This window comes from Centruroides vittatus, unplaced genomic scaffold (genome assembly GCF_030686945.1).
Source record: "Centruroides vittatus isolate TY-2023 unplaced genomic scaffold, ASM3068694v2 contig_250, whole genome shotgun sequence".
Taxonomy (NCBI): Eukaryota; Metazoa; Arthropoda; class Arachnida; order Scorpiones; family Buthidae; genus Centruroides; species Centruroides vittatus.
In genome coordinates, this window is record NW_027121584.1 from 1,354,043 (window position 1) to 1,368,408 (window position 14,366).

Below are 14,366 nucleotides of genomic sequence, written 5' to 3' on the forward strand. Positions count from 1 at the left end.
AATATAAAGGGGTTAGCTGGTGTGTTCTCAAAATTGAATGCAGTTACATTAGAACTAAAGGGTATCAATCCAAATGTTGTTAAATGGTTCACAAAAGTGGAACAGAAAATGAATAAACCTTTATGTTACTACTGTAAAATTTATGAAGAAAAATGGAAACTTACAAAGCAGATCACACTAACAAGATTCTTCTCAAAAGCTACACCCGGGACTCCTACCTCTTTAAGTGCTTCCATTTCTTTGCAGTCATCTCCTTTACCTGAGCACTCTACTGCTCCCAATAACCTTGCTGATAACTCCAATGATGACACTGATAACCTGAAACCATTACCACCCTTTGAAGGATTCAAGACTAAAGTGTTAATCTAAATTACCTTAAATGAATGAACTTTAATTTGTTGGCACAACATTTTAATAACTTTTGTCGATTGTATTTTTATGTTCTGTAATATGAAAGAGATGCAAATTAAAGCAAAGCTATTAAGCTAGAGTTTCCTTTAGACCTTTTCTTTATCTAAAATCAACAAAATAATTAAGCTCCTCATTTATCAACCAATTTGCTTAACAACCTAATTATAAGAACAGAACTATCATTAAGTGAAAAATGCCTATATTTCTAAATAAATTATATGAGGCAATTTAGAAAAACTTCTAATCACAATCCAAGATTATTGAAAGGAATGATATCAAGCAAACAATAATTCAAAACTTCAAATGTATATCATGACATCATCACACTTAAAATAGCCACGATTATTATTATAAAAATTTTCGTTAGGCTTAAAATTGACAAAAATTCAATGTGAAGCAACAAGCAATGGAGAAAAATTTCAACATGGGATAGGTTAATATATTTTTTGTACATAATCGGTTATCCGAACAACCCCAGTCCCCAATTGATTCGGATAAATGACGCTCTACAGTATATTAATTTTTAAAAAAGTGATAAATAATGTATAGCTGACTCTGATGTATGAAGTTTTACAGAGAAGGTAAGTTTGGTTTTGTTTTCATTGTAGTAAAAAAAAAAAACATCTTTTATAGTAAATTATAATGCTAATTATTACTTATAGATTTTAAATCTTCTGTCATTTACTGTATGTAATGGCTGATGAGGAACTTTCTCTGAAATGCATACTATAATAAAGTATATGCATACAAATGATAAAGTTTAATTTCCTTTGATCTATGTGTTTCCTTGTCTCAGTGTAACAAGTCTGATATTAAAAGCATGTTTTATAGCTATAATGCACATAATAGAAAGATGTAATTATATAGCACTTTTTGTTATAACTTTTTCAATATTATAAATATATTTTTTACACCAATTCTTTCTTCTTTTACAGAATGTTTTAAAGTTTTTATTATATAATCCAAAAAACAAGTTCTAATCCTAACATTTTTATTCTATTTTATAAAGCTTAAAATTATTGATGATATTTAAAGAATTCCTTTCTAGTTTCTTGGATAACACCATAACATTGACAAAGAAAAAAATGTGACATTCTTCATTTTTATAACTAGCAATGATTGCTTATTCAGATAGTTTAACTCTATATAATAGTCTTCTTAAACTGGAGTAAAGTGTATATTTAAAAATTTCTAGCCTGTTCCAGCTACAATTTGTATTTATCTAATGTTTAGTAGTAATGTAAAGTTAGTCAAAAACATTAGATAAATACAAATTGTAGCTGGAACAGGCTAAAAATCTTTAAATTCTGTATATTCAATTTTTTAATATCTGAAATTTTTACTGAATTTTAGTTTTTTCTTTTTTCTTACTCAAATGAACATTTTTTTAAAAATTGACAAGACCATAAATAAATAGATAACTGAATTTAAACAAGCATAATATAATTTTTTTAAATTTTATTTAAATTATTTATAAGAAACAGAAAGTTAACAAATATAGTATAATCTCATTTTAACAGATTGCTAGGGCCAACAAAAATCAGCCATTGTTCCAAGAATCTGTTATATTGCAAACAACAGTTCCCTGCAAATCCAGGAAAATATTCATTATTCAAAAAAATTTCCATTTTTTAACTCCCTGTAAATGAAAAATATCTGTGCTCAAAATTATTCAGTCTCTCAAGATCTCTATTTGTTATTCTATAGAAACATGTATGTTACAAGATCATATATTATGCCATACATGTGTATGACGAAGCTGACAAACTGCATATACCATTATACACAAAAAGAGGCAAATTATGTATGCTCATTAGAACTTGACTTCACAAATTGTTTTAAAAAACTTATCCATCTTGGTTTATTTTGATGCTGCTTTTCTACCTTTTGAATATAACAATCACTCGATATTAGCAATGTCATGTACTGAGTAGCCTGTTCCTTTATGGTGAAATTCACTGGGAAGATCTTCATGGCTTGGAAAGACTCAATGGCTTCATTAAATTTCAGCACTACACTTGGACCAGCATCAGAATGTTTACTAGATGTTCCTCCTCAACTGTATCAGCCTGCTGACTCTCTTCATTCAATTCTTCAATTGTACTGTACATATCACAGATATAACAAATGCATCTTCAAACTCTACAAATTTCCTGGAACACCCAAATACAGTAGACCCCCCCTATAACATGGTAGATATGTTCCGTGTTATATGAATCCATGTTGTACGAGTCACTTAGATTTTACAAATACATGAGCCGTTCACAGCCCGAAGCGATTAACTTACTTGTTATATTTAAAATAACTTTCTTTAGTAATCAGGCTTAAGGCACTACATGACAACAATTTTTATGGCCATTGAGTAATAAATGGTTTTTTTCCACAAGAAAATTCAACTTTCCCACCTAAACTGTCTGTGTATATGCGTGCCGCTGGATTGCAGTCATCCAATCAATGTCCTCACTATGCTGGTAGCTCTCAAGTAAGTCTGCTGCTCATCCACTATTGGTCCAGATTCAACCAATCCTGTCGAGACATGAATCGGCCACGACAATCTGTCTCATTCTTTTACAAGCCTGTTATACAAGCCTCTTTTAGTGTGTTATACAAACACAATCACAATTTTTCCTCTGTGATATACAAATCTGTCTTATATGAACCCGTGTTATAGGGGGGGTCTACTGTATCAATAACTGTTAAAAAAAACAACAGATGGGAACTAGAAAAAAAATCTGCTATTCCAAGAAATCTGTTGTTATGTAGCAAGATTATATTGTATATTGCTTTTGTAAACTATTTCTTTGCTATATGATTATTTGCATCATAAATGCAAATAAATATCATATAGTATATTAAACATATCAGCAGTAAACATAAATAAAAATAAATTAAATTTTTTTATCTTAAAAAGAATTAAACAAAATATAACTTGAAAAACATAACAGACAAACAGACATTTGATATCTCTATAAATCAAATGGCAGCATCAACAATATTAAAATTAATTTGTTATAATACCTGATAGAAAGTAATTTTTTTCTTTCAGTATTTTTTTTGAAAAGTAACTAACTTTGATATACTGTGTGCACTCATGCACACAGTATATCAAAAGTCCCTTGCACTGTTTTAATTACAAAAGTACTGAAAATAAATTATTTCAAGGTCAACAAAACTAATATAAGGCTGTGTGTGTAAAGAAAAAGTATTATAAAAATTTTATCTACAATTAAAGATTTTAATAATAATATGGAATGTTAGATGACATCTCATTATAAAATTATATCACATAAAACTGTATTTTGTGGACAAATTTCAAAAGCAACTAAAATACAAACAGTATTTTCAGGGAAAGAGTTAAAATAAATGAATAAAAAGTATTTAAATATTCTATTTATTTATTTTTATTTATCTAATATATTATATGTTTTATATCATTAATTTTTTTATATAACAAACTGTTTATGTATAGTATGCATCACTAATAAATTTCATACTTTAAACAAATTTATTAATTCAATCATTTTATTTACTCACTCATTTTCAAATGCTACGGTGACTTCTTCCTCATGTACATCAGTCACGTATGCCTGAAAACAATAATAATAATTTTAAATAAAAAATTTATTAACAATATACTTTAGTCTATGAGGATATTTATTATTTCTTCAAATTCACTAAAATTTTAATGACGAAAAATATGTATAAACTTGTGAAGCAAATTATAAATGAAACATTTTAAAAACTGCTTTATATTATTAGCATTCTTTTCAAATACATTTGTTTTAGAAAAATGTGGTTATAAAATTTCTTAGAATTTTTGAATTTTAAAATAATAACGTCAATAGAAAATATATAAAAATGATATGCATGATTGTTACATGAAATTTAAGATTTTGTTTCAAAATTTCTTGCCTATTATTATAATCATTATAACAGTCAACTGTTATAATGATTATTGTTAAATAAGCAAAAGCAAAATTGGAAGTATTTTACAAATTAACTATTATTAGGTAAATATTCCTGTATGATTATTATATTTTGTGCATTATTTTGATATTTCTTTTATTTGGTAAATTAGTGTTTCTTTCAGTTTATATTTAAACAATTATTTAACTTTTAAGGAAAATATTTAAGGTTATTTCTAGCTGAGGATTTAAGAAGTTGGTGCCAAAATTTCACAAAGAATCACTTGCAAATTTAATTCTTTTAACTATTTTGAATTTGTTCCAAGGTTTTTATATATATCAAATTATGTACTATTATCAAAAACTATATTGAAAAGTGAAGTGAAACCTAATATTAGAGTAAATATCTTATAAAAAGTTTATTAATTCATATTGGACTAACTATTGAAAAATGAAATATTTTAGAGTTTTTTTATTATTTTATATTTATTTATATTTAAAGAAAAACTGTAAATAATAAACTTTACTATTCTTTTTTAAGGCTATACAAGATGTTACATTCATACAATTTTGGGATGTATCATTTTTCAAATTTCACTATTGTCAGCAACTGTTTTATTCAGGAGTAAATTTTGAAAAGTATAAACAAATGATAAGCAATTTATAAAACTGGCATGTCATCTTGTGTATTATTTTTTTATGTAATGTAATTCTCTTCCTTAACTCTGATAATCCTTTTCTTGGAAGAAAAGAAATATATTAAAAACATTAAATTTTAATAAAATATGATGATTTTAGTAATTCTTTTTATTGACTGATCTACAAAATGTTTCATATTGTGACAGATCATATTCAACTTATTCTGAGATGGTTTCAAAGTTGAAGTAATTCATAATTCTAAATAGTAACTTTTCATTCTTGTTTCTACTTTTTTAATCATCTGAAAAGAAATTTTAAATTATCCAATTTTTTTTTATCACTGATACTCTAGTATCTAAGACGCTATATGAATTGGACAGAATTATAAGATCAACTTTTAAGTCATAATTCTGTTTTTTAATACAGATCTCTTACATTTTACAAATATACTCTTAACAAAATTAAAACAAATTATTTTCTCACAATCAGCAAATTACAGTATATTGTTATAAGAATGAAAATATAAAGATACAAAAATTACAGTAAAATGAACTAAAATAAAAATACAATAGAAACTGCTTATTATAATCATAGATATAGTAATCAATTATTTAATATTGCCAGAATTAACATTTCCTAAAACATGTAAGTTAATAATAATTATAACATTAATATATCCCAAAAAATTATATTAACTTGAACTGTTTTAACCAGGGCTGCAGAGTTCATAAAAAAACACTCGACTCCAACTCCTGATAACTTTAGTAGGCCGACTCTGACTCCGGCAAAATTAAATACCAAGTCATTTTATTGGGCAGAGGCGCTCATAGAGGGGTACCCTACTCTAAACTCTAAAAGGAGCCCCCGGGCATTTACCCAAATACTTCTATACGTAGGCTTTTTTTTCCCAAGCTCTGATGGTCCATTAAAAAAAAAGACAAGTTTAAATAACAAAATGAATTTATTACCAAAAGTTAGGTACAGACATGGTTACTTTTCGACATAATCACCATGAAGATTGAGAAATTTATATCTGTGCACAAGCTTTGCCATCCTTGTCATAGAATGTTGCCACCAATGACTCGAGATGGGCCCTAACGTTTTTTTGAAGATTGTGATTAGTCTTGAACCTCTGCCCTCCTAGCCACTTTTCCTGTTCAGGAAAGAGGTGGAAGTTGCTCGGCACTAAATCAGGGCTATATGTTGAATGTTTAAAGGTGGTGAAGACTTCCACTTTTCAGACTTCCACCCAGCTTAAAACTTTTTAATGTGTGAAGACTTCCATCTCTTTCCTGAACTGAAAACAGCTAGCAAGGCAGACATTTGAGACTGCCTTGCTAGCTGAATGAACTAATGACGATCTTCAAAACAATGTTGTTAAGGCCATCTCAATTTACTGGCAGCAACATTCGATGACGGGGATGGAAAAGCTTGTCCACAGATATGACAAATGCCTCAATCCTCACAGTGATTATGTCAAAAAGTAACCATGTTTGTATCTAACTTTTGGGAATAAATTTATTTTGTTATTTACACTTGTCTTTGTTTTATGGACCATCGGAGCTTGAAAAAACTGCCCTTGTAGTTAGTATTTTTAATATTTAACTTACATTAATATTTATTTGTATAAAAAAATTAATTTTTAACAAATATTTAATAAGGGGAGTAAGGGTGCGATAAAATTCTACATCTACATATATTCGACAGCATTTGCATTTCAATTTTACCCTTCCAGAAAAGTTAGTCCAACTAAAAAGTGTGCAATCTAGCTACTTCAGCCCCTTGTTCAGAAAAGAAAAATACGAACTCTGATCAATTAGTCTGGCTCATTCAGAAAAATAGAGTATTTATTTAGAGCAGGGATAATAAAAGAATGATTCAAAAATATTTAAATTCAATCAGGTCAAAATAATTTAATTACTAAACACAAACACTACAAAGAACACTACATATTTAATAAATTAAATTGATGAATTTTATATTTAAAATAAATGAATTATAACAAAATATAAAAAGATTTTTAAAAATTAATAAATATATAATAAATTTTCTTTCATTTAAATAAAAAAAACTAAAGTAAATTTAAAATGCGGGAGTCGGAGTTGACATTTTTTCCGACTAACTCCTCTGGCCAGAAATTCCTCCCAACTCCAACTCCACAGCCCCGGTTTTAACATAACCTTTTAACATCAAAATCATTTATAATAATTTTTTTACTATGTATTAATATGAAACAGTATTCAAAATTATACTCAATGTTTTTAGACAATTATTAATACTAAAAACAAGTAAGTGTCCCTTTTTTTATAGCTCTCCCTACAAAAACTCCACTGAAGTCAGGTGGGGAGAGTCATTCTACACACTACATCCACAGTCATTCTAAGTGAACTCTGACCTTAGGACTGAACAAGTAGTATCTTCTATGTTAAATAAAATTTGTAATTTAATTTTGTAAATTTGGGAGTGCTTCATATATAATGTTAAAATGGTTTTAGGTTGTTACAAGTGGGATTTTTAACATTATCTAGTTTAGTAAAATCGTGGGACCAATAAAAATTTGACGTGTAGGTCAGAGGGAGAAGGTGAGGTCAGAGGGAGAAGGTCACCGTGTGACCTTCTACCTCTGACCTCACTTTGTTCCCAAACTCCAACGAGAAGAGACATCTTTTTACTTAATGTTAGTTAACCTTTCGAGTCAACAACCTTGCTGATCTTGGATTTGTATTATATCTTGACACTATTGTAAATATTGCATAGCTGATCCAAATTAAGTAAATTATCAGTTTCTCAGTTAATTTTTACCAGCAGAACAAAAGATGCAGAACACGTGGTCGAGGTCAACAGACAAGGTAGGATGCAACCCAGTATTGTTTGTGCAAAATAAAAGTTAATTTTGGACGATACAATAGCCACAATTATTTTTTTCAAAAACAGGAAATTTTTGTTAGGCATTGACAAAAATTCAACCTAGGCAGACATGCAACGGAAAGAAATTTCTACATTGGATAGGTTAATTTCACCAAAAATGCATCGTGGATGACCTTGTGGTCGTGGGCGGTGAAGTTTGAACAATTGTGCTCAAAACCAGTGATACAAAAGAAGATTGGAGAATGAGAATGAGATCCGCCTTGAGCATCAAAGTGATCCCACTTAGTAGTGAATCTCCAAGACATAGTCTCGTCCCAAATATGGCTTTGCCGTTTTACTTGTTTAATTATATTACTTAACATTATCAGTGGTTATTGTTATCATTATGCATAAATCCCAAAGTTATTATAATAAACAGATTCTACTGTGTAATAAATTTTCTCTTAATATAGGACAAAATAAATTCAAAAAGTTATAATTGTTGATCATTCATATTTCTCCATTATCAGATTTGTTTATTAGGATATTTTGTTCCTAGGAACAACTCTCTTAATATATAGGCTATATATGAAATACAAAATAAGTTATATCCTAGAGAACAACAACAATGCACAGAAATCTAATATAGTGACATCTAATTCTAAAAAAATACATTTATGATTTTTAATAGAAACAGCCTGTGGGCATCAAATTCTCTCAGAAATAACTGTGACATTAATCAATTTTTTTTTTATAAATCTTTTGATCTCGTCAAATCTCAAGTATATTTATCTCAAATCATTCTTTTGTGATTATACAACCCCTGATAAAAAAAAGTATGGAATAACGTTATAAATTGCTGCATCACATTTCAAAGATAAGTTTTTAAAGATATTTAATGTTTGTTTTGTTGACTGTTTATGCAAATTTTGAGAAGATATATTTGCATAAAAATGTGCTAAAATGAAATTAGTTTTATGCATTATTAAAAAAGTATAATTCATTTACTAATCAAGAGTAGAGACAAAAATATAGAATACTAGTATAGCAGGGTTAATTTGCAGAAACATTAGCTACTCTTTTTGAATTTCTTTCTTTTCTCAATTCTTCAATCTCTACTTTCAATCTCATAGAAAGTAGTCTGTCATGCTTGGCAGGGGAATTTCTAGTATTCCATACTTTTGACCAGGGGTTGTATTATATCAAGAGAAATATTTCCTAACAATTTTTTACAAATATATTATCAACCTAACCTGAATTATTCTAATGATTTAAGATAAAGCTGGATTTATCAGACTGCAACTTGGATAATTAATTATGTAAGTGTTATATAATTTAAATTAAAAGGTAAATACTTATACCAATTTCTCTCATTAAATTCAGTAATTATATTGATAATATAACCATTAATTCAATATTAAATAATAATATAAAGAATTACATAATACAGATATTAATTACATACTAATATATAATTCATAAATGCATTAATATCATTTTTATAAAGTAAATTACAAACAATTTCAATTTAGTTTCTGGAATGCTGATGCAATCACATATTATTAATTAAAAACATCCAGTTTGATTTTTATTAGTCAAAACACATACCGTATTTTATGGACTATAAGACACTACAGACTATAAGACGCACCTTAATTTTTAAGCAATTTTTAAAAAAATACCTATAAGATGCTATGGACTATAAGACGCACCTGAATTTTGGAGACAATTTTTCGAAGAAAAAAGTGCATCTTATAGTCCGTAAAATACGATAACAAAGTGGTAAAAAAAAATATGTATTTGAAACTTCACAGTTATACATACATACAATAGCCTATATGTATACGAAATAATGCATCAGTATCAGCAATATCTACAGAATAATTTTGCTGAAGTATGAGAAAGTTTTCTCCAAAATTCTAAAAGCAAAATTCTAAAACTGACTGACTAGAAGGAGATAAGATTTTGTATTTCAATCACACACTGCAAAATTACCACAATATAGAAAGGTAAAATACATTATAAAGATAAATAGCAGATTGAAAAAATCCTGATTAGAAAATAAAAAAACATCATAAAGAAATTTTTCATTCATTTTATTTCAAAGTCAGTCACAAATAATAAGTATAGCTTACTTATTCTTAAAAAACTTGTAATTTTCATCTGATTTCCCTTTCTTTAGAAAGTCATACTACAGTTTGCATTAACATGACTTATATTTTCAATTTCTCTCTTAAATTTTTAGACTTCATCTAGTCTTTACATTACACTGAACATTCCTTTTCTTAAATTCTCAAAACAATTCTTTAGAAGCATCATATGAATTTAAACATATTTGATATAGATTAGTACTGCACTAAAATGATCAAACAAATGCTTTGATTCCTCATAGATAACAACAAATTAGAACCATTCAAAGGAAAATCTGACTTATCTTGTTCAGATGCTTAAGATCTAACATAGTGACATCTAATTTTATGACAACTGAATTTAACAATCTGCAAATTTTTTACCTTTGGGAGAAAAATGACGCTACCATGTTTCTAATCTCTCTATCTTTTCTTTAATGTACAATTGAATCATTAATGATGAAGGAATGAGTATTATAATACTGCTAATTCTTCCTACATATAATTTGTAGGAAGAATTAGCAGCGATTTGTTTTGAGAGACATTGTTTTTTTGTTATTTTTGATAGTTTGCCATTGGAATCTTTTTGTTTAGATGATAGTTGATAAAATGTGTTTGTAAAATACAACACTCACATTCACAATGCATATCAATATAAAATACAACATTTATTTTCTGTATAAATACATGTGCTAACATATTTATACAGAAATATCAGCATTTTCTATAGAATAATTTCGCTGAAGCACGAGAAAGCTTTCTCCAAAATTCTAAATCTAAAAGCAAAATTCAAAAACTGATTCAATAAACTCTGAAATAATATACACTAACAGTCAACATGGACCTCAATAGAATAAGTTTAGGATAAAAGCATTAAACTAACTCAATTGCCTCTTTTTTAGCTGTTTCACTATTTTGGTTAATTGTTTTTGGTTTTTTGGTTTTTTATTTGGTTAATTATTTCTGCAAATATACAGATTTTAGCTTCTTCAGAAATACAAGTTGTTGTTATAAGAACTGAACTTCAAATATGTGAAATGCACAAATATGGAGCTTCTACTATAATAAAGATATATTATTAGTATAATGCTAATATTTATAGTATACATTTAGATAAATAGATATTTTCTTGTATGTAAAATTTTTATTCAAATAGAGAATAATTATAGTGCATAGTAAGAATGGGATGATTATCAAGTTAGCTGATTAACAATCAGGACTGTATAATTGTCTAATCATACAATTAATTGTTAATCGACAAGTAAGCAGCATGATCATATCTCTTTAATAGAAAAGGAATTACCTGTGATTTTATATTCATATAATAAAAGGAAATCAGGGTCTCTTTTACTTAGAATCCTGTCCACATTGCATTGTAGTGGGACTACTTGTTTGATATGCAAGATGCTAAAGAGAACTGGCTATGTGATTGACTTAAAACTGATGAAACCAGCACATAAATAACAACTAAGTTCATCTTCTTTTATCAAAATAATTGCATTAAGTAATTTGTATTACATTTAAATCTCTTGTGTGTTAAACTCCTTAAAAATTAATTTTGTAAATAAATCATTAGCCATCTTTAAAAAAAACTATTAACACGAGACTGATCACAAGATATACAATACATACAAATCATCATCCATGCACAAAGTAAAAAATATAGAAGTATACAAATATACAATATAATATTATGTTTACATGAGAAAAGTTAATTGATGTAACAATTTATTTAACTACAAATAATGAGAATAGAAGTCAAAATGATGATTATAAAGAATGCAACTTGATTTAGGTTAACAAAATGGCATTCTTCCAGTTCTTAATTCTAGTAGAGAATGTTGTGATATCATGCCATTAACCCACTTAAAGATTAACTCCATCATAAAAATGGTGGTAAAATAATTCAGTTGTTAGAATATTGATAACAGTTATTTAGTCTACTGTGTATATTTAAGAAAAATTTATAAGGTTTAAAAGCTTTATCACATTTGATAACTTTCATTGAGTAAACATAAGAGACCAAACATTGTATATATGTAGTCCCCAACTTTAAGCACATCTTTGTGAAGTTCATTAAAAAAAAAAAAAAACTTGTAATAGTTTCATAATGATTTTTATTACTATTTGGTGTAATCATAATATTCTTCAAATAACAAACTGATATAAAACTTCATGTCACTGCTCAAAATCATCTTAAATTTACTCAATAAATGTATTATTTTAATTAAACTTTTAGTGGAATGTTTAATTAATGTGACTGTCCATCACAGTTTTCTCTTATGGCAAACAATGTTCAAAAACATCTCCATTTTCCTAAATGTATAAGTCAATTCTCTATTGGAAAAGTGTCACAGTTTTCAGTTTTAGGTTGTAACATATATTTGCCCCCTTTTTTTTAGTGTTTTATAAATCTTTTACTTGTAAATTCAGAAATACATTTAATCAAGTATGTATGTGCATTTTGATCAATAATTCCTTTTTCCATCTTTCTGGTAGTTGAAAGATTCCTTTTTTTTGTAGAATTCCAATGACTTGTTAGCAAAAAAACCACACCAAGTGATTTTAGCAAGATTTCAAATCTAGTAAATTACACCATTAAGAGAGTTCTGCAAAACTCTAATCAGATGATAGTCTGAAGGTGCAAGGTCCACGCTATAAGGTAGATGCACTAAAACATCCCAGCCAAGTTGCAACAATTTTTGTCAAGTCTACACAGAAACACATGGTCTGGCATTGTCATGATGGAACACATTGCCCTTTCTGTTGGTCAAATCTGGCCCCTTCCTGTCAATTGCTTCTTTTAGTTTGGCCAATTGTGAGCAGTATTTAGTGGAATCAATAGTTTGGTTTGGTGGCAGCAACTCAGCACATAATATCCTTCCAAACCCACCAGATAGACAGCATGACTCTTAGGGTGCAAATCAGACTTTGCAATTGTTTGCACTGGCTCACTCTGCTTTAACCATGATCTTTTTTGACTAATGTTGCTGTACAAAATCCACTTTTCATTGCTAGTGATGAATTGTTTGAGGAAAGACTTGTTTTCATTGCATTTACATAATGAATCTCAAGCAGAAATATGATTCACTAAATTTTTATCACCTGTTGATGAGGCACCAAGTATCAAGCTTCCTGACCAGTCCAAACTCAACCATAATGGCATTAATGTTTAGTGTCTCACCAATCTCAATGTCATCAAATGACAATTTCTGTCAATCAGAAGCTTGATTTTTATCCACATTTGTGGTGACAAGTCATCTAGTGCAAGATGCATCTTTGACATCAAAATTTTCTTCTCTAAATCTCTGGAATTATTTTCTGCATGTTCAATCATCTACAGCATCATCCCTACATGCAGCACAAATTTTTTTTACAAGTTTGCAAAATTATGGCAACATTTTCATATGGTTTTAAATTTATTTTTATCTTTGACAGGCTGGACAGAAGCAGCAATCCAATAGAAGATATGCTTAAAAGATTCAACCTAAAGTACAGTTAGTGGACACATGACTAGGATTTAGTATAACTCAGTATTTTGAATTTGACAAGTCCAAGTTACTGTTTAAATACCAAATATCAGTTCCCATTTATTGAACTTTAATATCTACAATATGTTCAAACAACACTAAAAAATTACATAGATTTTTTTTGAAGTCCAAATGAAATATTTTTGTCTGGGTGCTTTTATTCATTTATTCTAATAGGTCATCATTCAATATTAGGCCTAAATCATATAGCCAAACCATATTTAGCCTATATATACAGATTTCATACATGTAGCAACTACAATTAAAATTCATATTCTGCTTTGCATACACTTCTAATTATAAGTATCCAAATTGTTATTGTTTGCAACAATACTTTTTTGTGATATTTCAGATGTGCACAAAATAAACCATTATTATGTGAAACAAGATATCTTAAACAGAAACAAATCAACTAAATATTTAGAAAGTTTACTAGAAACACATATTATTTCACTTAAAATTAGGCTTTGTTTTTTTTTATTATTTTCACTATGTTGGACTAAAATGGCTCTTTCTTTCAGTTATTATGAGTTCAGCCAGGCCCATAACAGGAGAGCTGAGAGATGTGAGTCATCCAAAGCAGACCGACCATCCATGAAAAATTTCTGAGGACTTGCTTGGGGAGTAGACTGTTGTCTTAACTGTCTCAACCATCTGGTTTCAAGCTTCTGACTTTGAGGCTACCTTTAAGAATTTTCAAACTTTTGATATCTCTGGCACTTTTTTAACTCTTAAATTTTTTTAAAATAAATAAAAAAGCATACCACACATACTCATACTTTGCAAGCATGTTGCTGGATTTGTAGAAAATATGCAATTTTTTTATGATTTAGACCAGTGATTCTCAAACTTTTTCAATCCACCACCCCCTTTGTTCCATACAATTATACCAAATGCCCCCTAAC

General features: G+C 28.3%; 1 protein-coding gene across 4 annotated transcripts in view; it reads right to left on the minus strand.

The window, feature by feature from the left end:
* Positions 1 to 14,366, minus strand: part of LOC136971413 (fragile X messenger ribonucleoprotein 1 homolog A-like) — a 100,722-nt gene that overhangs the window by 68,574 nt on the left and 17,782 nt on the right. For all 4 annotated transcript variants that reach the window (XM_067265874.1, XM_067265873.1, XM_067265875.1 and 1 more), the window contains exon 2: positions 3,946 to 3,998. In XM_067265874.1, the coding sequence (XP_067121975.1) occupies positions 3,946 to 3,998 (53 nt within the window). The remainder of the gene's footprint in view (positions 1 to 3,945; positions 3,999 to 14,366) is intronic.